General features: G+C 45.2%; 1 protein-coding gene across 1 annotated transcript; it reads left to right on the forward strand.

The window, feature by feature from the left end:
* The first annotated feature begins 6,191 nt into the window (after nucleotides 1-6,191).
* LOC140494263 (uncharacterized) lies at nucleotides 6,192-25,370 on the forward strand. The gene is made up of 3 exons (XM_072593532.1): nucleotides 6,192-6,389; nucleotides 15,043-15,148; nucleotides 24,360-25,370. The coding sequence occupies exons 1-3, from the start codon at nucleotides 6,326-6,328 to the stop codon at nucleotides 25,207-25,209; spliced, it is 1,020 nt and encodes a 339-aa protein (XP_072449633.1). The 5' UTR covers nucleotides 6,192-6,325; the 3' UTR covers nucleotides 25,210-25,370.
* The last annotated feature ends 374 nt before the right edge of the window (nucleotides 25,371-25,744 follow it).

Consider the following 25,744-nt stretch of genomic DNA (forward strand, 5'->3'; position numbering starts at 1 on the left):
GAAGAACTATATCTAACTTCTTCGTCAAAACATTCAGTGTTTTGGCCTCAGCTGCTATCTGTAGCAAAGAATTCCAAAAGCTTCCCACTCTCTGGGTGAAAAAATTAAACTAATTTCAGTCCTCAATGGTTATGACCCCAGTTCTGGACTCACTGGTCGTCATGAACCTCCTGCATTTTCTTTGTCTCGTCCTGTTAGAATTGTATAAATTTTTATGAGATTCCTCCTCATTCTTCTAAACTCCAGTGAATATGATCCTAAATGTTCCAATGTCTCTTCATACATCAGTCCTGCCATCCAAGGAACCAGCCTTGGAAACATTCATTGTTGCCTCACAAGAACATACTTTGTGAGTTAAAGAAACCAAAACTGCACAGAATACTCCAAGACCCTGTACCATGACAGCATGGCATCGCTGCTCCTGTACTCGAACCACTCAGTGTGGAGACTGAGATGCCAATTCCCTCCTTCACCGCCCCCTGCACGCTTACAAGGACACTCAGGTTTCCTAATCTAACACCATTCAGATAATAAGCTGCCAAAGTGGATAATCTCACATTTATCCCCATTATATTTCACATGCCATGCTTTTGCTCACTCACAATGATGGTCACATCAGCATCTCTGCAATTCCTACACAGTTCACTATTCCACCCAGTATTGACTTGGTCTACATACTTGGAGATATTACAATTATTTCCTTTATCTAAATCATTAATATATATTGTGAATAGCTGGGGTTTGAGCACTGATCCTTGTGGTATCCACTGGCTGCCACTTGGAAAAAGACCCATTTGTTTCCTGACTGCTAAACATTTCTCTATTTGTGCACATTGTATATTATACCTGATCTCATCCTGACTTGGAAAGATGTCCCCTCACTGTCACTGGGTCAAAGTCCTGGAACTCCCTCCCTAAGGGCTACAGCAGTTCAAGAAGGCAGTTCACCCCACCTTCTCAAGAGGGGCAACTAGGGATAGGCAATAAATGTTGAGTCCAGCCAATGACACCCACACTCAATGAATGAATAAACATTATAAAGTTATTGCTTTCAGATGAAGTCAGGACGTTGCTGAATGTGAGGAATGTGAGGCAGAGGTTTGGGGGGACAGTGACCTGTTCTAATTGGAATTTGGCCGCTCATTAGAGTTGGGACCACATTTGAGCAAATGTACCACAGTTCACAGTGACAGAGATGTTGGAAGTTCCACGTTTTCTTGGGATCAGTGGAGAACCTGCACAAACAGACCAACTCCTTATCAACGGCTGATAAGATTCGGCTTTTGTAAAGCAAGAGCCAGTGAGGCTGGGACACGGAAACAGGTGAGAGAAACACTGGCTCAACTGCAGCCTGGGGTTTAAGCAAGGTTCACACCTTACCTTTATTCTGCCATTGTGGGTGACAGTGTAACTGGCTCCATTTGCATTTTCTGACCATTCCTAATTCCCCTTGAGAAGTCGGCAGTGAATGATGATCCAGGGGTTAAGTAGAGATACTTACAGTGAATATTTTTAACAGGTTGGGATACTGTAATAATTCCATTTGAAGACGATTATGTTAATGTATGATTAAACAGAATTCCTGGGTGCCTGTGGGGCCCCAGGAGGAGGAGACTAGGGGATAAAGAATCTGGGGACTGTAGATGGTATTCCCAGGGATGGGAGCCTCAGTGGAGGGGTGATGAGTGAGGTCGAATACAGTAGTGAGATATAATTTACACCACTTCCACCCCTCACAATTCCTCATGCATCACACGTGACATCACTTCCGCCCCTCACATCATCGCTGATGCCACATGCTCAGTGACTCCCGCCACCCCTACTGCCATGGTCACCACCACTTCCGCCCCCACCAGCGCCACTCACCTGCATTCTGCTGACACGCCCCCCACAGACCCCACTGTCACTATCCCCACCCCCCAGAACCCCGAGGGAACACTACCCCTGCTCATGACTCCACCCCCATTCCCCCACCATCACACCCACTCCAGTTACAGGTTCCGCCCCCACTCCCAGCTCTACACCCACACCAGATCCCAGCTCCCGGCCCTGCCGAGTTTTCACCATCCCCCCAGACCTCCCCCTCACTGAGGATGAACGATCAGTCCTCAGCAAAGGACTCACCTTCATCCCCCTCCGTCCACGCATCAATGAATTTAATACACGCCGTGATGTCGAACAATTCTTCCGTCGCCTCCGCCTCCGAGCTTACTTTCACAATCAGGACTCCCGCCCACCTTCCGAGGACCCCTTCGCCCACCTCCAACACACTGCATCCACCTGGACACCCCGCGCTGGCCTATTACCTGCCCTCGACCTCTTCATTTCCAACTGCCGCAGGGACATTAACCGCCTCAACCTGTCTACCTCCCTCCCCCACTCCAACCTCTCACCCTCACAACGCGCAGCCCTCCAATCCCTCTGCTCCAATCCCAACTTCACCATCAAGCCAGCGGATAAAGGGGGCGCAGTGGTAGTCTGGCGCACTGACCTCTACACCACTGAAGCCAAACATCAACTCGAGGACACCTCTTCCTACTGCCCCCTCGACCATGACCCCACCCCCCATCACCAAACCATCATCTCCCAGACCATACAGAACCTCATCACCTCAGGAGATCTCCCACCCACAGCTTCCAACCTCATAGTCCGGGAACCCCGCACTGCCCGGTTCTACCTCCTTCCCAAGATCCACAAGCCTGACCACCCGGGCCGACCCATTGTCTCAGCATGCTCCTGCCCCACTGAACTCATCTCTACCTACCTCAACACTGTCTTATCCCCCCTAGTCCAAGAACTCCCCACATACGTTCGAGAAACCACCCACGCCCTCCACCTCCTCCAAGACTTCCGTTTCCCCGGCCCCCAACACCTCATCTTCACCATGGATATCCAATCCCTCTACACCTCCATCCGCCATGACCAGGGCCTCGAAGCCCTCCGTTTTTTCCTCTCCCGACGTCCCCAACAGTACCCTTCCACCGACACTCTCATTCGTTTGGCCGAACTGGTCCTCACCCTTAACAATTTCTCCTTTGAATCCTCCCACTTCCTCCAGACCAAAGGGGTAGCCATGGGCACACATATGGGCCCCAGCTATGCCTGTCTTTTTGTTGGCTATGTAGAGCAGTTGATCTTCCGTAATTACACCGGCACCACTCCCCATCTCTTCCTCCGCGACATTGATGACTGCATTGGCGCCACCTTGTGCTCCTGGGAGGAGGTTGAGCAATTCATCAACTTCACCAACACATTCCACCCTGACCTTAAATTTACCTGGACCATCTCTGACACCTCGCTCCCCTTCCTGGACCTCTCCATCTCCATTAGTGACGACCGACTTGACACTGACATTTTTTACAAACCCACCGACTCCCACAGCTACCTGGATTACACCTCTTCCCACCCTACCTCTTGCAAAAATGCCATCCCGTATTCCCAATTCCTCCGCCTCCACCGGATCTGCTCCCAGAAGGACCAGTTCCACCACAGAACACACCAGATGGCCTCCTTCTTTAGAGACCGCAATTCCCTTCCCACGTGGTTAAAGGTGCCCTCCAATGCATCTCGTCCACATCCCACACCTCCGCCCTCAGACCCCACCCCTCCAACCTTAACAAGGACAGAATGTCCCTGGTGCTCACCTTCCACCCTACCAACCTTCGCATAAACCAAATCATCCGCCGACATTTCCGCCACCTCCAAACAGACCCCACCACCAGGGATATATTTCCCTCCCCACCCCTTTCTGCCTTCCACAAAGACCGTTCCCTCTGTGACTACCTGGTCAGGTCCACACCCCCCTATGACCCACCCTCCAATCCCGGCACTTTCCCCTGCCACCGCAGGAACTGTAAAACCTGCACCCACACCTCCTCCCTCAGCTTTATCCAAGGCCCTAAAGGAGCCTTCCACATCCATCAAAGTTTTACCTGCACATCCACTAATATCATTTATTGTATCCGTTGCTCCCGATGTGGTCTCCTCTACATTGGGGAGACTGGGCGCCTCCTAGCGGAGCGCTTAAGGGAACATCTCCGAGACACCCGCACCAATCAACCAAACCGCCCCGTGGCCCAACATTTCAACTCCCCCTCCCACTCTGCCGAGGACATGGAGGTCCTGGGCCTCCTTCACCGCCGCTCCCTCACCACCAGACGCCTGGAGGAAGAATGTCTTATCTTCCGCCTCGGAACACTTCAACCCCAGGGCATCAATGTGCACTTCAACAGTTTCCTCATTTCCCCTTCCCCCACCTCACCCTAGTGAGGTTGAAGGGCTCAACCTCATCCTGACAGGGTAGAAACAGGCCATTCAGCCCAACAAGCCCACATTGACTCTCCAAAGAGTAACCCACCCAGACCCATTCCCCTACCCTGTTACTCTACATTTACCCTGACTAATGCACCTCAACCTACACATCCCTTAACACTCTGGGACAATTTAGCATGGTCAATTCACCTAACCTGCACATTTTTGGACTGTGGGAGGAAACTGGAGCACCCGGAGGAAACCCACGCAGACACGGGGAGAATGTGCAAACTTCACACAGACAGTCACCCAAGACTGGAATCAAACCTGGGTATCTGGTGCTGTGAGGCAGCAGTGCTAACCTCTGAGCCACCATGCCACCCTAATCCCTGAGAGTTTGAGTTATTTGTCACTTCCTTGGCTCTACTCTGTCCTGAATGGGCTTGACCTGTGGGTTGTTCTTTCAGAAATCTGCATTGTTCTCCTCCAGGCTTTGGTCATCCACTAGTAATGTCTATCATTTACTTATGGGGAGACAATAGCCTAGTGATATTATTGCTGTGCTGTTAATTCAGGGACTCAGGTAATGTCCTGGGGACATGTGTTCGAAACCTGTCAGACTACATGGAACTTGAATTCAATAACAATCTGGAATTAACAGTCTTAATGATCATTCATCAATTGTTGGAAGGAAACTGCCATCCTTCCCTGGTCTGGCCTACATGTGACTCCAGACCCATCACAACATGGTAGACTCATCAGAGATGGGCAATAAATGCTGGTCTAGACGTGTTTCATGAATGTATTAAAAAAGCTTTCCTGCTGCTGCCAGCTGTGAAATCTTTAGGATGTTTGCCTGAACTTTGAGGGCAGTTTGAGGTGGAGGTTTGTGTTTAAATTTGTTACTGAAGTTGGTGTGTTGTACACCAATCAATTGAAGCTTATTTCTCCCCATCAAGCAAGATCTTTTTAAATGTTGACCTGATTGTGCCTACATTTATATAACATTTTCTGTGAGATGTTTGTGAAATTATCTGCAGATTTTCCGATTCTGAGATTGCTTAGTTTTTTTTCCCCTCAAGTATAAAATCTGTGAATTTCTTACTGCGTGCATAATGTTTCCAACAGAGTCAGTGACAGGGAGCAGTGTCTTTGCCTTCATTGCTTCATCACACTGATCGAACATCAGATGCTGCAGGATTTAGGCTCCTTCCTGTTGGTGCTGGGAGGGAGGGAGTGCGGGAAGGATCGATTTTTCTTTTGTGCTAACACAGACTTGGGACTCGCCTGGGACTCACCATCACTGGGTGCTATATAAATTCATCCTCCACCTTCTCAAGTTGATCTCGAGCCTGAGTGCTTGCTGTGAGTAGTTAGAATAAAATAAAAACACAATGTGCTCTTCAGAGAGTCACACCAATCTTGAAACATTAGCTCTGTTTCTCTCTGTCTTCACAAATGCTGCCATTTCTGTTTCTATTTCTGATTTCCAGCATCCACGGTATTCTGCCTTTATTTGAGCGAGTGGCTGGTTAACAATTCAGACCGGTGGGGTGGATGGTCTGTTCTCCAGGAAGTGTGACTGGTGGCCATAATGACAGAGAGAGATGTTCCCTAACATGGCCCAGCAGGTCTTCCCACTCTGCAGCTCTCTCTTGTCTGTCTGTTTGAAAAATGTTAACCTGGAGAACAAACATTCACCAGGAACCACCCTGAAGTTTACTACTTTACATGCACAATGAACAATTAATTAATTCTATGTAAATGCGAAACTATTGCCAGTAAAGTGAAGGGGTTAGCTGTCTCTCTTGGCTACAATTGTATGGACATCAGCGTTTGAGAATCTCCTCCTGGATTTCAACACTTCAACATTCACAGGAATATTTCTCTCCAGTGATTTGATGACTGATAGTTTGCTTTGAATGATAATTAAACAACTTAGAAAGTACACAATATTCTCACTAACAAAGCCAAAAACATAAAGCTGTGAATGAATAACTTTCCTCCAAACAGAGTGCTGACTTTGGGAGTTAAATATGAGTCAGGTCATGTTGTTTTCTGAGATGAATCGAAGATGCTAGGATCAACCATGTTTCTTAAGACAACAGCTTCAATTTTAATCATCCTTGCAGTATCAGGTTTGTGATTTATCAAACTGTGATCATTGATGAGATGCCTGTTTTGGGGGTCACTTTTGTTCCTTACTGAGAATTATGATTGATTAATTGTTATTAATTAACCTGACTCCACCCTGTTCCCATTGCCCATTCTGCATTATCTGCTGGGTAAGAAAATGGGTGTGCAATGCTGAGTGTAAAAAGGGCTGGTGTATAACAGCATGTGTGTAATATGTGGGTGTGTAAGGAGGAAGTGAGTGTGCAATGTACAGGTGTATAACAGACTGTGTGTAATTGGAGCAGGGTATGAATGTGTGAATATATAACCAGGAGAGTGTGTAACAGTGGGGTATAACAGTGAGGTTTTTAACAGGTGGTATGTAACAACTGAGGGTGTAATAGCAGGTGCATAATGAGCTGATGTGTAATGGGAGGTGGTTGACAGGCTTCTGGGTCAGATTATGTTTGAAATGAGAGATGTGTAAAGGGATGATGTAAGAGCTGTAAGGGGTGGATGATTAACAGTAGTTTTGTGACAGTTTCTGTGTAACAGGTGACTGTCTGTTAAGGGATGGTGGGTAATTGGCAATTGTAGAACAGGATAGTCTGTAATGTGCGGGTGAGTAACAGAATGGAGTGTAATGGACATAGAGACATACAAGACAGAAACTGACTCTTCAGTCCAAATCGACCACGTCAACCAAGTTTCCCAAGCTACATTAATTCCACTTGCCTGGGTTTGGCCCATATCCCCCTAAACCTTTCCTAATCATGTACCTGCCCAAATATCTTTTCAATGTTGTAACTGTACCTGCATCTACCACTTCCCCTGGTAGGAGTGTCAGGAGTAAGAGTGATGAACTCCAAGCATAAATCAGTACGAAGTTATGGACACAGTGGAGACATGGATTTCACAGGGGCAGGAGTGGTTGCTGGATGTTCCAGGGTCTAGATCTTGTAAAAAGAAGGGGGGGCGCATAAAAGAGGAGGGGGAATAGCTTTGTTAATTACAGAGTGCATCATAGCTGCAGAAAAGGAGGTTGCTGAGGAGGGTTTGTTTACTGAGTCAGTATGGGTGGGAGTCAGTAACAGGAAAGGAGCAGTCACTTTATTGGGTGTTTTCTATACACCCTCCCCCACCCACCCCCCCCACCCCCCCCACCCCCACCCCCCCCACCTCTTATAGCAGCAGAGAGATGGAAGAACATATTGGATAGCAGATCTTGGAAAGGTGCAGGTGTAACAGAGTTGGTGTTATGGGTGACTTCAACTTTCCCAATATTGATTGGAACCACCTTAGTGCAGATGTCTGGATGGAGCTGATTTTGTCACATGTTTCCACGAAGGATTCCTGGACTCAATATGCAGATAGGCCAACTAGGGAGACGCCAAATTGGATTTGGGGCTAAGCAATGAACCATGCCAGGTGTCAGATCTTTCGGTGGGAGAGCATTTCAGTGACAGTGACCACAACTGCCTCACCTTTACCATAACCATGGAGAGGGATAGGAGCAGACAGTATGGGAAGGTATTTAATTGGGGGAGGGGAAATTATATTGTTATTAGACAGAAGCTGTGGAGCATAAGTTGGGAACAATTGTTCTACCGGAAATGCACAACAGAAATATGGAGGCTGTTTAAGGAGCATTTGTTGCAAGTGTTGGATAACGTTGTCCCAGGCAAGGATTGGGAAGGTGAAGGAGCCTTGGATGATAAAAGAAGAGGAGCTTCTCATTAAGAGGAAGAAGGAAGCTTACTTAAGGTTGAGAAAGAAAGTATCTGGTACAGCTTTAGAGGGTCACAGGGTTGCCAGGAAAGAACTCAAAACTGGACTGAGGAGAGCTTAGAGGGGGCAGGAGAAAGCCATGGAAGGAAGGATTAGGGAAAACTCAAAGGTATTCTGCACTTACATGAGGAATAAGAGAATAATCAGAGAGAGGGTCGGGCTGATCAGAGATCATGGAGGGAATTTGTGTCTGTAGTCTGAAGAGGTAGGGGAGGACCTAAATGAGATTTTTGCTTTAGTATTCACTAGAGAGAGGGACCTTGTTGATCGTGAGAACATGATGGACCAGGTTAATAGGCTTGAACAGATGGATATTAAGGAAGTGGATGTGCTGGAAATTCTGGGCAGCATCAAGATAGATAAATGCCCAGAGCTGGACCAGAAATATCCAAGGTTACTGCGCGAAGTGAGGAATGAAATTGCTGCACCTTTGGCAATGATCTTTGCTTCCTCACTCTCCATGGGAGTAGTATTGGATAATTGGAGAGCGGCGAATGTTGTTCCTCTGTTCAAGAAAGGAAATAGGGAAATCCCTGGGAATTACAGACCAGTCAGTCTTATGTCTGTGGTAAGCAAGGTACTGGAAAAGATTCTGAGAGGTAGGATTTATGACCCTTTGGAAAAACATAGTTTGATTAAAGATAGTCAGCATGGCTTTATGAGGGGCAGGTCATGCCTCACATGTCTTATTGAGTTCTTTGAGGGTGTGACAAGACAAGTTGACGGAGGTCGAGCAGTGGATGTGGTTTATGTGGATTTCAGTAAGGCATTTGATAAGATTCCCCAGAGTAGGCTCATTTAGGAGGTGTGGGATACGGGGAAATCTGGCTGTCTGGATACAGAATTGTCTGGCCAAAAGAAGACAATGAGTGGTGGTGGATGGAAAGTATTCCGCCTGGAGGTTAGTGACCAGTGATGTCCCACAGGTATCTGTTCTTGGATCTCTGCGGTTTGTAGTTTTTAATAATGACTTGGTTGAGGAGGTGGAAGAGTGGAACAGTAAGTTTGCTGATGACGCAAAGGTTGGTGGTGTTGTAGATAGTGTCAAGGTCTATTGCAGGCTACAACAGACATTATGTAATAGAATGTGAGGAGTGCAGATGCTGGGGATCAGAGTGGAGCGTGTGGTGATGGAAAAGCCCAGCTGGTCAGGCAGCATCCCAGGAGCAGGAGAATCGACGTCTTGAGCATAAGCCTTTCCTGATGTTGAAACATTGATTCTCCAGCTCCTTGGCTGCTGCCTGACCTGCTGGGCTTTTCTAGCAACACACTCGACTACAACAAGACATTGACAGGATGAAGAGCTGAGCTGAGAAGTGGCAGACGGAGTTCAACCTGGGTAAATGTGAAGTGATTCATTTTGGAAGGTCGAATTTGAATGCTGAATACAGGGTTAAACGCAGGATTCTTGGAGGAACAGAGGGATCTTAGGGTCCATGTCCATAGATCCCTCAAAATTGCCACCCAAGTTGACAGGGTTGTTAAGAAGGCATATGGTGTATTGGCTTTCATTAGCAGGGGGATTGGGTTGAAGATCCACAAGGTTATGCTGCAGCTCTATAAAACCCTGGTTACATCACACTTAGAATATTGTGTCCCGTTCTGGTGGCCTCATTATAGGGACGATGTAGATGCTTTAGAGAGATTACAGAGAAGATTTACTCGGATGCTACCTGGATTGGAGGGCTTGATAATATGAAGTTAAAAATCACACAACACCAGATTATCGTCAAACAGGTTTAATTGGAAACTAGTGCTTCCAATTAAACATGTTGGACTATAACCTGGTGTTGTGTGATTTTTAACTTCGGACACCCCAGTCCAACACCGGCATCTCCGAATCATGACCATTGTCTTATGGAGAGAGGTTGAGTGAGCACGGGCTTTTCACACTGGAGAGAAGAAGGAAGAGAGGTGACTTGATAGAGGTGTACGAGGTAATGGGAGGATATCCAGAGACTTTTCCCCAGGGCAGAAATGGCTGTCATGTGGGGTCATAATTTTAAGGTCATTGGAGGAAGGTTTAGGTGAGAAGTCAGGGGTAGGTTCTTTACACAGAGAGTAGTGGGTGTGTGGAATGCACTGCCAGCGGTGGGAGTAGAGTCAGAGACATTAGGGACATTAAAGCAATGGCTGGACAAGCACATGGACAGCAGTAAACTGAGGGGTGTGTAGGTTAGATCTTTGATTAAGATAAATGCACTGCACAACATCGTGGGCCGAAGGGCCTGGCCGTGCTGTACTGTTCTATGTTCTATATTCTATACTCTATGTTCTGTGTTCATTCCACTTACGAATGACCCCTCAGATTCCTTTTAAATCTTCTGTTCTCATCTCAAAAATATGTCCTCTCATGTTGAACTCACCTGCCTTCAGGAAAAGACCTTTGCTATTCACCTTAATGTGTCCCTTATGATTTTATAAACCTCTATAAGGTCACCCTTCAACCTCCTACTCTCCAGTGAAAAAAGTCCCAGCGATCCAGCCTCTCCTTATAGCTCAAACTCTCATTCCCAGCAACATCCTGGTCAATCTTTTCTGACTCTCTCCAATTTAATAATATCCTTCCTATAGCAGTATGACTAGAACTGCCCACAGTACTCCAAAAGTGTGCTCATCAATGTCCTGTAATAATCTCAACATAACGTCTCAACTCCTATACTCAATGGTCTGAGTAATGATGGCAAATATGCTAAATGCTTTCTTAACCATCCTGTCTACCTGTGGTGGAACTTTATGTGGAACAAAGACATTGCAGCGCAGAACAGCCCCTTCAGTCCTTGATGTTGCACCACCTCAGCCCCTCTGAAGTCCATCTAACCTGCACTATTCCATGTTTATCCAATGACGGCTAAAATGTTCTTAAACTTGGCGAGTCTACAACTGTTACAGGCAGGTCATTCCATGCCCCTACTACTCTTTGAGTAAAGAAACCATCTCTGACGTCTGTACTGTATCTATCACCCCTCAATTTAAAGCTATGTCCCCTCATGCTAGCCATCACCATCTGAAGAAAAAGGCTCTCACTGTCCACTCTCTCTAATTCTCTGATTATCCTATGTGTCTCAATTAAGTCACTTTTCAACCTTCTTGCTCATGAAAACAGCCTCAAGTCCCTCAGCCTTTCCTTGTAAGACCTTCCCTCCAGACCAGGCAACATCCTCGTAAATCTCCTTTGAACCCTTTCCAAAACTTCCACATCCTTCCTATAATGCAGTGACCAGAACTGTACACAATACTTCAAGTGTGACCACACCAGAGTTTTGTACAGCTGCAGCATGACCTCATCGCTCCAAAACTCAATCCCTCTACCAATAAAAGCTAACACACCATATGCCTTCTTAACAACCCTGTCAACCTGGGTGGCAACTTTCAGGGATCTATGTACATGGACACAGAGATCTCTCTGCACATCTACATTACCAAGAATCTCACCATTAGCCCAGTACTCTGCATTCCTGTTGCTCCTTCCAAAGTGAATCACCTCACACTTTCCACATTAAACTCCATTTGTCACCTCTCAGCCCAGCTCAGCAGCTTAGCTATGTTCCTCTGTAACCTGCAATATCCTTCAGCACTACCCACAACTCCACCAACCTTAGTGCCATCTGCAAATTTACTAACCCATCCTTCTACGCCCTCATTCAGGTCATTTATAAAAATGACAAACAGCAGTGGACCCAAAACAGATCCTTGCAGTACACCGCTAGTAACTCCAGGATGAACATTTCCCATCAACCACCACCCTTTGTCTTCTTTCCGCTCGCCAATTTCTGATTCAAACCACTAAATCATCCTCAATCCCATGCCTCCATATTTTGTGTCGACCATGGGGAACCTTATCAAACCCCTCACTGAAATCCATATACAACACATCAACTGCTTTACCCTCATCCACCTATTTGGTCACCGTCTCAAAGAACTCAATCAGGTTTGTGAGGCACAACCGACCCTTCACAAAACTATGTTGACTATCCCTAATCAATGTGTTCCTTTCTAGATGATTATAAATCTTATCTCTTATACCTTTTTCCAACTCTTTACCCACAACTGAAGTAAGATTCCCTGGTCTCTCATTAAAGGGTTGTCTCTACTCCCCTTCTTGAACAAGGGAACAACATTTGCTATCCTCCAGTCTTCTGGCACTATTCCTGTCAACAGTGATGACACATGTTGTTCCCCTGTACAAGAAGGGTAGTAGGCATATTGTGGGTAACTACAGACCAGTGAGCCTGATGTCGGTGGTGGGAGAGTTGCTGGAGAGGGTACTGAGGGTTAGGATCCATTTATATTTAGAAAAGAATGGACTTATCAGTGATAGGCAACATGGTTTTGTGCAGGGGAGATCGTGCCTTACCAACTTAATAGAGTTCTTCGGGAAAGTGACCAAGTTGATAGATGAAGGAAGGGCTGTTGATGTCATATACATGGCCTTTAGTAAGGTGTTTGATAAGGTTCCCCATGGTAGATTAATGGAGAAAGTGAAGTCACATGGTGTGCAGGGTGTTCTAGCTAGGTGAATAAAGAACTGGTTGAGCAACAGGAGACAGAGAGTAGTAGTTAAAGGGAGTTTCTCACAATGGAGAAAGGTGACCAGTGGTGTTCCACAGGGATCAGTGCTTGGGCCACTGTTGTTTGTAATATACATAAATGATCTGGAAGAGGGCACTGTTGGTCTGATCAGTAAGTTTGCAGATGACATGAAGATTGGTGGACTAGCAGAAAGCATAAGGGACTATCAAAGAATACAGGAGGATATAGATAGACTGGAGAGTTGGGTTGAAAAGTGACAGATGGATTTCAATCCAGACAAATGTGAGGTGATTCATTTAGGCAAGACTAATTCTCGAGTGAATGATACAATGAACGGAAGAGCCTTGGGAAAAGTTGATGGGCAGAGAGATCTGGGAGTACAGGTCCATTGTACCCTGAAGGTTGCTGCTCAGGTGGATAAAGTGGTCAAGAAGGCATATAGTACGCTTGCCTTCATTGGACGGGGTATTGAGTATAACAGCTGGCAGGTCATGTTAAAATTGTACAAGACATTGGTTCGGCTGCATTTAGAATACTGGGTACAGTTCTGGTCGCCACATTACCAAAAGGATGTGGACGCTTTGGAGAGGGTGCAGAGAAGGTTTACGAGGATGTTGCCTGGTATGGAAGGTGCTAGCTATGAAGAGAGGTTGAGTAGGTTAGGATTGTTTTCATTAGAAAAAAGGAGATTGAGGAGGGACCTGATTGAGGTTTACAAAATCATGAAGGGTGTAGACAAGGGGGATAGAGACAAGCTATCCCCCGGGTGAAGGATTCAATAACGAGAGGTCACGCTTTCAAGGTGAGAGGTAGAAAGTTTAAGGGGGATACACATGACAAGTACTTCACACAGAGGGTGGTGGGCGTTTGGAATGCGTTGCCAGCAGAGGTGGTAGAGGCAGGCACAGTAGATTCATTTAAGATGCATCTGGACAGATGCACAGGTAAGTGGAGAAGCGAGGGATAAAGATGCTTAGGAATTGACCGGCAGGTTTAGACAGTGCATTTGGATCGGTTCAGGCTTAGAGGGCTGAAGGGCCTATCCTCGGCTATAACTTTTCTTTATTCTTTGTTCTATAAAGATCAAAGCCAAAGGCTCTGCAATCTCCTCCCTGGCTTCCCAGAGAATCCTGGGATAAATCCCATCCAGCTGAGGGGATTTATCTATTTTCACACTTTCCAGAATTTCTGATACCTCCTCCTTGTGAACCTCAATCCCATCTAGTCTAGTAGCTTGTATCTCGGTATTCTCCTCGATAACATTGTCTTTTTCCAGTATGAATACTGACGAAAAAGACTATGTACCTGAACTCTTAGGTCTCTCTATTCTACAACACTCTCCAGGTATGTCCTGCCCTTGTTGGTTTTGCCAGAATGCAACACCTTGCATTTATCCAAATTAAATTCTTTTTGCCAATCCTCACCTATATTGGCCCAATTGATCAAGTTCTCTTTGTAATCTTAGATAACCTCCTTCACTGTCAACTATATCAGCAATTTTATCATCAACTATATCAGTATCATCTCCAAACTTACTATGTCTCCTAAATTCTCATCCAAATCATTTATATAAATGACAAACAAAAGTGGACCCAACACCGATCTCTGTGAAACAGCACTGGTCACAGGCCTCCAGTCTGAAAAACAACTCTCCACCACCCTCTGTCTCCTAAGTGTCGAGTCAATTTTGTATCCAATTTGCAAGCTCTTCCTGAATCTCATGTGATCTAACTTCACTAATTAGTCTACTATGCAGAACCTCATCAAAGGCTTTTTTAAAATCAATGTCTACTGCTCTGCCCTCATCAATCCTTTTGGTTACGTGCTCAAAAAACTCAAGTCAAGTTTGAGAGAGATGCTTAGTACACAGTTATGTTAACTGTCCCTAATCAGTCCTTGTCTCTCCATGTAAATCCTATCTCTCAGAATCCCCTCCAACAAATTACCCACCTCTGATGTCAGACCCACAGGCCTATTATTCCCAGGCTTCTCCTTACAGTCTTTCCTAACTAAAGGCATAGCAAGTGTGTAAAGGCTGAGTGTGTAAATGGGGGTATGTAATGGGTCACTGTGAGCTGAGTCTGTCAGTTGATTCTGCTGAATGTGGTGGGGAGCTGTTTCTTATCTAATAGGTGGGCGGCGATGGGAAGAAACTGACATGAAGTGGTTTTCCTGAGCTCAGAACTTTCAGAAATTTTCCAACAAAAACACACCACAAAGCTCCCAGCTCCGTGATATCTTCAGGAGCAGATTCAAATGACAACCTCACAATGACAAGCTGTTTGTTGAAGAATTGAGCAACAGATAATTGAGTGCTCTTTGGTATTCCCATCCTCATCCCCTTGTTTCCTACAGATTCCCGAACAAGGCTGGGTGTGGGAGAGCTGCAAGATGACTCTCACAATCACGTCTTCAGAAAAGCCAGCGAATCCCAACATCTGAAAACCAAGGAGCCTTTCAGGTGAGTATTGGGTACCAGTGCACATCTGCAGGGTTCAGGGCCAGGACAGGAATGGCTGAACCCACAATGAACAAAGGTGACTGAAACACTTCCCTCTTTATTCTACAACAACAACGGTGATGAGGTGACCACATAGTCAGTGGTCAATCACTGATCAGCAATTTCTGTTTTGGTCTTTAATGTTATTTGTGGCAAGTCAGTTATAAGACCATAGTTATAGGAGCAGAATTAGGCCACTCAGCCCATTGAGTCTGTTCCAACATTTGATAACGGCTGATACATTTCTCAACCCCATTCTCCTTATAGCCTTTGATCCCCCACTAATCAGGAACCTATCTGTCTCTGTCTTAAATACACTCAATGACTTGGCATCCACAGCCCTCTGTGGTAATAAGGTCCACAGCTTCTCCACCCTCTGGCTGACCAGATTCCTCCTTATCTCAATTCTAAAGGTCATCCCTTCATTCTGAGGCTGTGCCCTTGGGTCCTAGTCTCTCCACCTTGTATCCAGGCCTCCCAGTATTCTGTAAGTTTTGATCAGATCCCACCCCATCCTTCTAAACCCCATCAAGTACAGGCCCAGAGTCTTCAACCTTTCCTCATATGGCAAGCAATTAATTCCTGGGATCATTCTTATAAATCTCCTCTGGACCGTCTCCAACACCAGCACATCATTCCTTCGATATGGGGCCCAAAACTGCTCACGAGATTCCAAATGCAGTCTGCCCAGAGCCTTACACAGCCTCAGCAGTAAATCCCTGCTCTTGTATTCTAGCCATTTTCAAATGAATGCTGAAAATGTGTTGCTGGAAAAGCGCAGCAGGTCAGGCAGCATCCAAGGAGCAGGAGAATCGAGCAGGATTCCTGAAGAAGGGCTCATGCCCGAAACGTTGATTCTCCTGCTCCTTGGATGCTGCCTGACCTGCTGCGCTTTTCCAGCAACACATTTTCAGCTCTGATCTCCAGCATCTGCAGTCCTCACTTTCCCCCCATTTTCAAATGAATGCCAATGTTGTATTTGCCTTTCTAACTGCCAAGTGAACCTGCATGTTAACCTTAATGGAATCCTGAACTAAGACTCCCAAGTCCCTTTGTGCTTCAGATTTTGAAACCTTTCCCCATGTAGAATATAGTCCATGCCTCAGTTCTCCTCACCAAAGTACATGATCTCACACTTTCTCATGTTATACTCCATCTGCCACTTCTTTGCCCACTCTCCTAACCTGTCCAAACCTCCCCGCCTCCCCGCCTCCTCAATGCTACCTGTCCCTTACTTACCTTGTGTCATCTGCAAACTTAGTAACAATGTCCTCAGTTCCTTCATTGTGTAATGTGAGAGTTGTGACCCCTGTGGAACTCCACTAGTCTCTGGCTGCCATCCTGAAAAAGACCCCTATATCCCTACTCTCTGCCATCTACCAGAAACCACTCCTCTATCCACACCAGTACCTTGACCTAACACCACAGACTCCTATCTTATTTAGCAGCCTCCTCTGTGACACCTTACCAAAGTCCATCTGGAAATCCAAATAAATCACTGGCTCGCCTTTGTGTAACTTGTTCATTATCTCCTCAAAGAATTTGAACAGATTTGTCAGGCACAACCTCCCCTTGATGAGGCTGTGCTGACTCAGTCCTGTTTTACCGTGCACTTCCAAGTGCTCTGTAAACCCATCTTTAATTCTGGACTCCAAAATCTTACCATTGACCAAGGTCAGGCTTACTGTCTGAGGGCAGTGAACGGAAAGTGGACAGTCGGTGGATGATCTGTTGATTCTGAGTCAAGAGGACTAAAGAATTACAGCAAAACAGGAGCCGACTGAAGCAGAATCTTCAGGGAGCTTCATGTGAAATCAATCCCTCCAGTCATGTTGGATTAACGCTATCAATGGAATCTGCACTTTCAGAGTTTGTGGTTCTGTTTGAGATGGACCCTAACAGAAAACAGAAACTGACAAAGGAAATCAAGAAAGGAAACAGGTTCTTCCTGTTTCTAAGAATACAGAAACTGAGATTTTGAAATTGAATGATGGGACAGGCTGAAACAGAGACAGAGAGAGCCATTGGATGTTGTTAGTGCAGTTGATGAGTCTCATTACTGGGAGACAGTGATGTGGTGGTAATCCCAAGGCCCAGTGTAATGCAGTGGGGGCGCAGGTTGAAGTGTCTAATATTAGGGCGCATGTGTTCGAAGTGAGAGGTGAAAGTTCAAAGGAGATGTGGGGGCAAATCTTTACACAGAGAGTGGTAGGAGTCTGGTGTACACATCCAGGGATGATAGTGGAGGCAGATACAACAGGGGTATTTAGGGGGCTTTTAAATAAGCACATGAATATGTCAGGAATGGAGGGATATATGAACTATAGACTCACAGACCCAGAGAGATGTACAACATGGAAACAGACCCTTCGGTCCAACTCATCCATGCCAACCAGATATCCCAACCCAATCTAGACCAACCTGCCAGCACCCGGCCCATATCCCTCCAAATCCTTCCTATTCATATACCCATCCAAATGCCTCTTAAATGTTGCAATTGTACCAGCCTTCACCACTTCCTCTGGCAGCTCATTCCATACACGTACCACCCTCTGTGTGAAAACGTTGCCCCTTAGGTCTCTTTTATATCTTTCCCCTCTCACCCTAAACCTATGCCCTCTAGTTCTGGACTCCCCAATCCCAGGGAAAAGACTTTGTCTATTTACCCTATCCATGCCCCTCATAATTTTGTAAACCTCGATAAGGACACCCCTCAGCCTCCGACGCTCCAGGGAAAACAACCCCAGCCTGTTCAGCCTCTCCCTATAGCTCAAATCCTCCAACCCTGGCAACATCCTTGTAAAGCTTTTCTGAACCCTTTCAAGTTCACAACACCTTTCCGATAAGAAGGAGACCAGAATTGCACGCAATATTCCAACAGTGGCCTAACCAATGTCCTGTACAGCCACAACATGACCTCCCAACTCCTGTACTCAATATTCTGACCAATAAAGGAAATCATACCAAACGCCTTCTTCACTATCCTATCTAACTGTGACTCTACTTTCAAGGAGCTATGAACCTGCACTCCAAGGTCTCTTTGTTCAGCAACACTCCCTAGGACCTTACCATTAAGTGTATAAGTCCTGCCAAAATTTCTTTCCCAAAATACAGCACCTCGCATTTATCTGAATTAAACTCCATTTGCCACCTCTCAGCCCATTGGCCCATCTGGTCAAGATCCTGTTGTAATCTGAGGTAACTCTCTTTGCTGTCCACTACACCTCCAATTTTGGTGTCTTCTGCAAACTTACCAACTGTACCTCTTATGCTCGCTCCTAAATCATTTATGTAAAAGACAAAAAGTAGAGAATCCAGCACCGATCCTTGTGGCACTCCACTGGTCACAGGCCTCCAGTCTGAAAAACAACCCTCTACCACCACCCTCTGTCTTCTACCTTTGAGCCAGTTCTATATCCAAATGGCTAGTTCTCCTTGTATTCCGTGAGATCTAACCTTGCTAATCAGTCTCTCATGGGGAACCTTGTCAAATGCCTTACTGAAATCCATATAGATCACATCTACTGCTCTGCCCTCATCAATCCTCTTTTGTTACTTTCTCAAAAAAACTCAATCAAGTTTGTGAGACATGATTTCCCACGCACAAAGCCATGTTGACTATCCAGAATCTGTCCTTGCCTTCCCAACAGGATTCCCTCCAACAACTTGCCCACCACTGAGGTCAGGCTCACTGGTCTATAGTTCCTTGGCTTGTCTTTACTGCCCTTCTTAAACAGTGGCACCACGCTAGCTAACCTCCAGTCTTCCAGCACCTCACCTGTGACTATCGATGATACAAATATTTCAGCAAGAGGCCCAGCAATCACTTTTCTAGCTTCCCACAGAGTTCTAGAGTACACCTGATTAGGTCCTGGGGATTTATCCACCTTTATGCGTTTCAAGACATCCAGCACTTCCTCCTCTGTAATATGGACATTTTATAAGATGTCACCATCTATTTCCCTACAGTCTATATCTTCCATATCCTTTTCTGCAGTAAATACTGATGCAAAATACTCACTTAGTATCTCCCCCCTTTTCTGCGACTCCACACAAAGGCCACCTTGCTGATCTTTGAGGGGTCCTATTCTCTCCCTAGTTACCCTTTTGGCCTTAATATATTTGTAAAACTCTGTGGATTCTCCTTAATTCTATTTGCCAAAGCTATCTCATGTCCCCGTTTTACCCTCCTGATTTCCCTCTTAAGCATACTCCTACTGTCTTTATACTCTAAGGATTCACTCGATCTATCCTATCTATACCTGACATATGCTTCCTTCTTTTTCTGAACCAAACCCTCAATTTCTTTAGTCATCCAGCATTCCCTATACCTACCAGCCTTTCCTTTCACCCTGACAGGAATATACTTTCTTTGAATTCTTGTTATCTCATTTCTGAAGGCTTCCCATTTTCCAGCCGTCCCTTTACCTGCGAACATCTGCCCCCAATCAGTTTTTGAAAGTTCTTGCCTAATACCGTGAAAATTGGCCTTTCTCCAATTTAGAACTTCAACTTTTAGATCTGGTCTACTCTTTTCCATCACTATTTTAAAATGAATAGAATTATGGTCACTGGCCCCAAGGTGCTCCCCCACTGACACCTCAGTCACCTGCCCTGCCTTATTTCCCAAGAGTAGGTCAAGTTTTGCACCTTCTCTAGTAGGTACATCCACATACTGAATCAGAAAATTGTCTTGTACATACTTAACAAATTCCTCTCCATCTAAACCCTTAAAACTATGGTAGTCCCAGTTGATGTTTGGAAAGTTAAAATCCCCTACCATAACCACCCTATTATTCTTACAGATAGCTGAGATCTCATTACAAGTTTGTTCTCAATTTCCCTCTGACTATTGGGGGGTCTATAATACAATCCCAATAAGGTTATCATCCCTTTCTTATTTCTCAGTTCCATCCAAATAACTTCCCTGGATGTATTTCCAGGAATATCTTCCCTTAGCACAGCTGTAATGCTATCCCTTATCAAAAATGCCGCTCCCTCTCCTCTTTTGCCTCCCTTTCTATCCTTCCTGTAGCATTTGTATCCTGGAACATTAAGCTGCCAGTCCTGCCTGTCCCTGAGCCATGTTTCTGTAATTGCTATGATATCCCAGTCCCATGTTCCTAACCATGCCCTGAGTTCATCTGCCTTCCCTGTTAGGCCCCTTGCATTGAAATAAATGCAGTTTAATTTATTAGTCCTACCTTGACCCTGCCTGCCCTGACTGTTTGACTCACTTCTGTTCTCAACTGTACCCGTCTCAGATCGATCTCTTTCCTCACTATCTCCCTGGGTCCCACCCCCCTCCCCCCCACCTTACTAGTTTAAATCCTCCCAAGCAGCTCCAGCAAATTTCCCTGCCAGTATATTCGTCCCCTTCCAATTTAGGTGCAATCCATCATTATTGTACAGGTCACTTCTACCCCAAAAGAGATTCCAATGATCCAAAAATGTGAATCCTTCTCCCATACACCAGCTCCTCAGCCATGCATTCATCTGCTCGTATTCCTGCCCTCACTAGCTCGTAGCACCGGGAGTAATCCAGATATTACTACTCTCGAGGACCTCATTTTAAAATTTCTGCCTAACTCTCTGTAATCTCCCTTCAGAATCTCAACCTTTTCCCTTCCTGTGTCATTGGTTCCAATGTGGACAATGACCTCCTGCTGGCCCATCTTCCCCGTGAGAACATTCTGCACCCTCTCTGAGACATCCTTGATCCTGGCACCAGGGAAGCAACACACCATTCTGCTTTTTCGCTGCTGGCCACAGAAACGTCTGTCTGTACCTCAGACTGGAGAATCCACTGACACAATTGATCTCTTGAAACCCGACGTACCCCTTGTAGCATTAGAGCCAGTCTCAATACCAGAAACTTGGCTGTTTGTGCTACATTCCCCTGAGAATCCATCACCCTCTACATTTTCCAAAACTGCATACCTGTTTGAAATGGCTATATCCACAAAAGACTCCTGTCCTAGGTGCCGACCTCTCTTACCCTTCCTGGAGTGAACCCATCTATGTGACTGTATCTGAGACTTTCCCCCCTTCCTATAACTGCCATCCATCACATACAGTTGCTGTTGCAAATTCCTCATCGCTTCTAACTGACTCTCCAACCAATCCACTCGATCTGATAAGATTCGCAACCAGCAGCATTTAGAACATAGAACATAGAACAATACAGCGCAGTGCAGGCCCTTCGGCCCTCGATGTTGCGCCGATCAAAGCCCACCTAACCTACACTAACCCACTATCCTCCATATACCTATCCAATGCCCGCTTAAATACCCATAAAGAGGGAGAGTCCACTACTGCTACTGGCAGGGCATTCCATGATCTTACGACTCGCTGAGTGAAGAACCTACCCCTAACATCAGTCCTATATCTACCCCCCCTTAATTTAAAGCTATGCCCCCTTGTAATAGCTGACTCCATACGCGGAAAAAGGTTCTCACTGTCAACCCTATCTAACCCCCTAATCATCTTGTACACCTCTATCAAATCACCCCTAAACCTTCTTTTCTCCAAAGAAAACAACCCCAAGTGCCTCAGCCTTTCCTCATAGGATCTTCCTACCATACCAGGCAACATCCTGGTAAACCTCCTCTGCACCCGTTCCAGTGCCTCCACATCCTTCCTATAGTATGGCGACCAAAACTGCACACAATATTCCAGAAGCGGCCGCACCAGAGTCTTATACAACTGCAGCATGACCTCAGGACTCCGGAACTCAATTCCTCTACCAATAAAAGCCAGTACGCCATATGCCTTCTTCACTGCACTATTTACCTGGGTGGCAACTTTCAGAGATTTATGGCAGATATAATCCCGAGTAACCCTTAAACTCTCTTTAAACTCCCACATCTGACAAGATGCACAATTCACTCTACTAAAGGTCATTTTTGCTTCTTCACAATTTAAAGACCCGGAAAATAACACCGTCTTATTCCTCTACAAACACTGCCCCAGTTATGGCATATATTTTAAGTTTAATCAAGGGATATATCTCCAAAAACATATAATCAAGAAAGAACCCATTCTACTCACTATTGCTGCCTTTCTGTAGGTCACACTTAAACCAACAATACACTTATCTGATTCTGTGTTGTGAACTTCACCCAACAGTTCCTCCAAGATTAGTTGTGAATTTCACTGTTTGTTAATTTTCCCAGATGCACTCCGATGTCCAGCGATACACGAATTCAAACAGCAAAGGCAGTATCAGTTTCTCTCTCTCTCTCTCTCTCTCTCTCTCTCCCTCTCTCTCTCTCTCTCTCTCTCCTGCACTGACCTCCCCATGTGCTTCCTTTGTCTGTTCTTCTCCCTTTTAAAACTGCTGTACTTTTGACTCAGGGCAAGCAAAAGGGATTAGTTTAATTTGGCATCATTTTGCCACAACACAGTTGGTCAAAGGGCCTTTTCCTGTGCTGTACTGTTCTATGTTCTCTGTTCAAATTCCACCTGGCAGCTGGGGGAATTTAAATCCAATGAATAAAATCTGGAATTGGAACCTCATCTCAGTGATAGTGACAGTGAAGCAATCATCTGGGGAAGGAACTCCGCTCTCCTTACCTGGTCTGTCCTACATGTGACTCCTGCAATGGGGATGGCCCAACTGCACTCAGAAATGGCTGAGAGAGTGTGTGAGGGCAGCTGACAAAGGCTGGGCTGGCCCACCTGCCCCGTACCCTGAGGGAGCAAAACTCTTGGTAGGTTTACACTGTGCAGACTGAGTTGATCTGGTTCTGCAGACGCTTGGTCATGAGTTCCTGTCTACTCAGGATCAGACTATCCCTAGAAATTGGGGAAGGCATGAGTTTGAAAGGCTTTGTAACTGAATGTTATGAACTGTTTGCTGTGTGGGTGGCTGAGCCAATTCATTTGATCTGATATTTAATATGTGACGTGAAGTTTGTAATCAACCACAATATGCCTGTGAGTTCACATTTAATTTATGTTGATTCTTGGTGTCAGGCACGCATAGTTAGCTAAGGTACTATTTAGGATTTTGTACATTATTTTTAAATAATTTTTTTGTTTATAGCAAAATCTCAAGAAATTGCACCAACTAATTCTGGAATTTGAGCTTTACTGAGGAAAAGACATGACCAACAGCATTTCAACTGCCTGTAACATTCGAGGCAATAAAGCCAAGTGCTGCAGAGGAGGCCTCGAGTAGATTTAGTGTATTTTTGGTGCTACAGACTTAATGGCTTGAAGGGCCTCTTTACTGAATGTTTCTGTGTTCACAACAAACAAGGTACTGACTGTACCCAACCAGATTCTGATTACAACATTCAAAAGAAATTGTTGAACTTTACATGTGATTCTGCAATTGGACAACATTTGCCAGATACTCCTGAGTGTGAGAAGAATTACACTGTCAAGTAGTTTAGTATCTTCAATCAGGCTCACATTGTGGTGAACATGTGTGCCCTGTTCTTTGCAAATAGAAAGAACACATACATTCACTGATCATATGCTCATTCAACAAAATAGATGACAGCCATTCACTGGTTCATTTCACAGGGCAAAGCCCTGCCCAATCAGAGTTGACTTATCTAGATTAAAATTTAACCAAGATGTGGCAGTTAATTGTCAGTTATCATTAATTGGTATGTTCTCCATAGCAATGGGAATCCACTGGCCAACCAATAAACACACGCCTTTCATAAAGTAGAAATGTTATTTCTTGCTAATTGCTGTAATGAGGGCAAGATGAAACCTTCCACAAAATGAGTCTTTTTTAGCATCCCTCAGGCTTTGTAAGATCAAGTCGGCATTTTGCCTGTGTAAGTGTTGATCCATTTTGCCTGTGGGATTATTGATCCATTTTGCCTGTGGGATTATTGATCCATTTTGCCTGTACAAAGTTAAAAATCACACAACACCAGGTTATAGTCCAACACCTGATGAAGGAGCAGTGCTCCAAAAGCTAGTGCTTCCAATTAAACCTGTTGGACTATAACCTGGTGTTGTGTGATTTTTAACTTTGTCCACCCCAGTCCAACACCAGCATCTCCAAATCATTTTGCCTGTGGAATTGTTGATCCACTGAGCTCAGCTTCTTAGCCATACTTCATAAACAGTGTGTTTACAGTTCCCTGTTAGATGATCTTTCTATTCTGTCCAGGTGAGGCAGTCACCTTTTCTCTGTTTACACATCCAGTTATCTTCTGAAGGATGATGCCACGCATGTCCACAAGCTCACTGACAGTCTCCATCAGAAACTTGTTCCCATCACAGAGGAGCTTCGTCTGAAGATGACACTTGACACAGAGAAGCTGCGGCAGTTGATCAGGCATGAGATGCAGGAACTGAGCAGGAAAATTGATCCTCTTGCTGATGAAGTCCACCAGAGGCGCAGTAGAAGCCTCCCAGAATTGCATCAGATGCTGACTCCTTTCACTGAGCAACTCCTCATTGACCCGGTAATTCACAACAGGAGAACACTTTTACGCAAAGTGAGAGCTGATACAAAAACTCAAAGGCAAATCATGGTCTCACTGACTGAAGCAGTGCAGAGTCAGATCGAGGACAACATTGCCAAAGTAAACCAGGGCCTCCCACCCAGTACATCCCTGCTCCAGCTCGATAAAGGAATCCAGAAAATTCTGCGTAAGCTCCTTCCTGACGTTGACAAAGGATTTGCAAGTGTACTCCATCAGGTTGGCACTGTTCCCCAGCACACGGAGAACATCAGTATCCTTGAGTCAAAGATTAATAGCAATGTGGTAAAACTGGCCCCTTATGCTTCAAACAAAACAGGGATTCTGACTGGCAACATGAATGATGCAAATCTGACTTGGCAGATGAAAGATCTCAGCAGAAACCTCGACCAAGTAGCCGAGATTTTCCTGCAGAACACAAACTCCTTCACAGTTAATAAAAAGCTCACAGTCAAACTGAAGAATATGAAAGACAGACTCAGTCCATATGCTGACAGCTTAAAGCAAGCTCTTCAAAACCAGCTTTCAAATATGTCCGAATATATCCGCGATGAAGTGAATAACTTTTGAGAAAGAGAAGGTTGTTCAGTCAAACTGAATTTTGGGAGTGGGGAGTTTTGAAATATGAAGAACTATGTCATTGATTGTAATGATTGTCAACACATTGAATTGTGACAGGAATAACTGTCAACATCATTTGATAAAGATTTTAGAGTGCACTGTTGTTTACTCATGGGCTTTTTAAAGAACTTTAGAATTTATAATGTTTCATTGTGTTTTCACTCCTTAGAAATAATCTTCATTAAATATCAAGCTTCTTTATTGCTCCTCATAGTATCCAACTCTTCAATTGTGATGATGGCAGTTCCTTTGGAAGCCTGTTTTACTAAGTACATACTCCTGTCTCCCTTCCTTATTTAGCTGTTTCTGATTTCCATGTCTCCTTGTTGCACACACACACAATCTCTCACACACACAAACACACCTCACCCAAACCCTCTTTGCTCCTGGAGATCTGGTTCTGGCATCTAACCCAGTCAGTGGCCAGCTCTGTCCTTGTTCACAAACAGTAGGCATCAGTGCCATCACCTGAGGAAAGTCCAGC

This window comes from Chiloscyllium punctatum, chromosome 23 (assembly GCF_047496795.1).
Source record: "Chiloscyllium punctatum isolate Juve2018m chromosome 23, sChiPun1.3, whole genome shotgun sequence".
Taxonomy (NCBI): domain Eukaryota; kingdom Metazoa; phylum Chordata; class Chondrichthyes; order Orectolobiformes; family Hemiscylliidae; genus Chiloscyllium; species Chiloscyllium punctatum.

Bases quoted from the DNA above. Each gene is read 5' to 3' on its own strand.
- LOC140494263 (XM_072593532.1), top strand. From the start codon at position 6,326: ATGCTAGGATCAACCATGTTTCTTAAGACAACAGCTTCAATTTTAATC. The intron at 6,390-15,042 runs GTTTGTGATTTA...TGTTTCCTACAG, and splicing joins AATCATCCTTGCAGTATCAG to ATTCCCGAACAAGGCTGGGT. The intron at 15,149-24,359 runs GTGAGTATTGGG...TTACACATCCAG, and splicing joins AAAACCAAGGAGCCTTTCAG to TTATCTTCTGAAGGATGATG.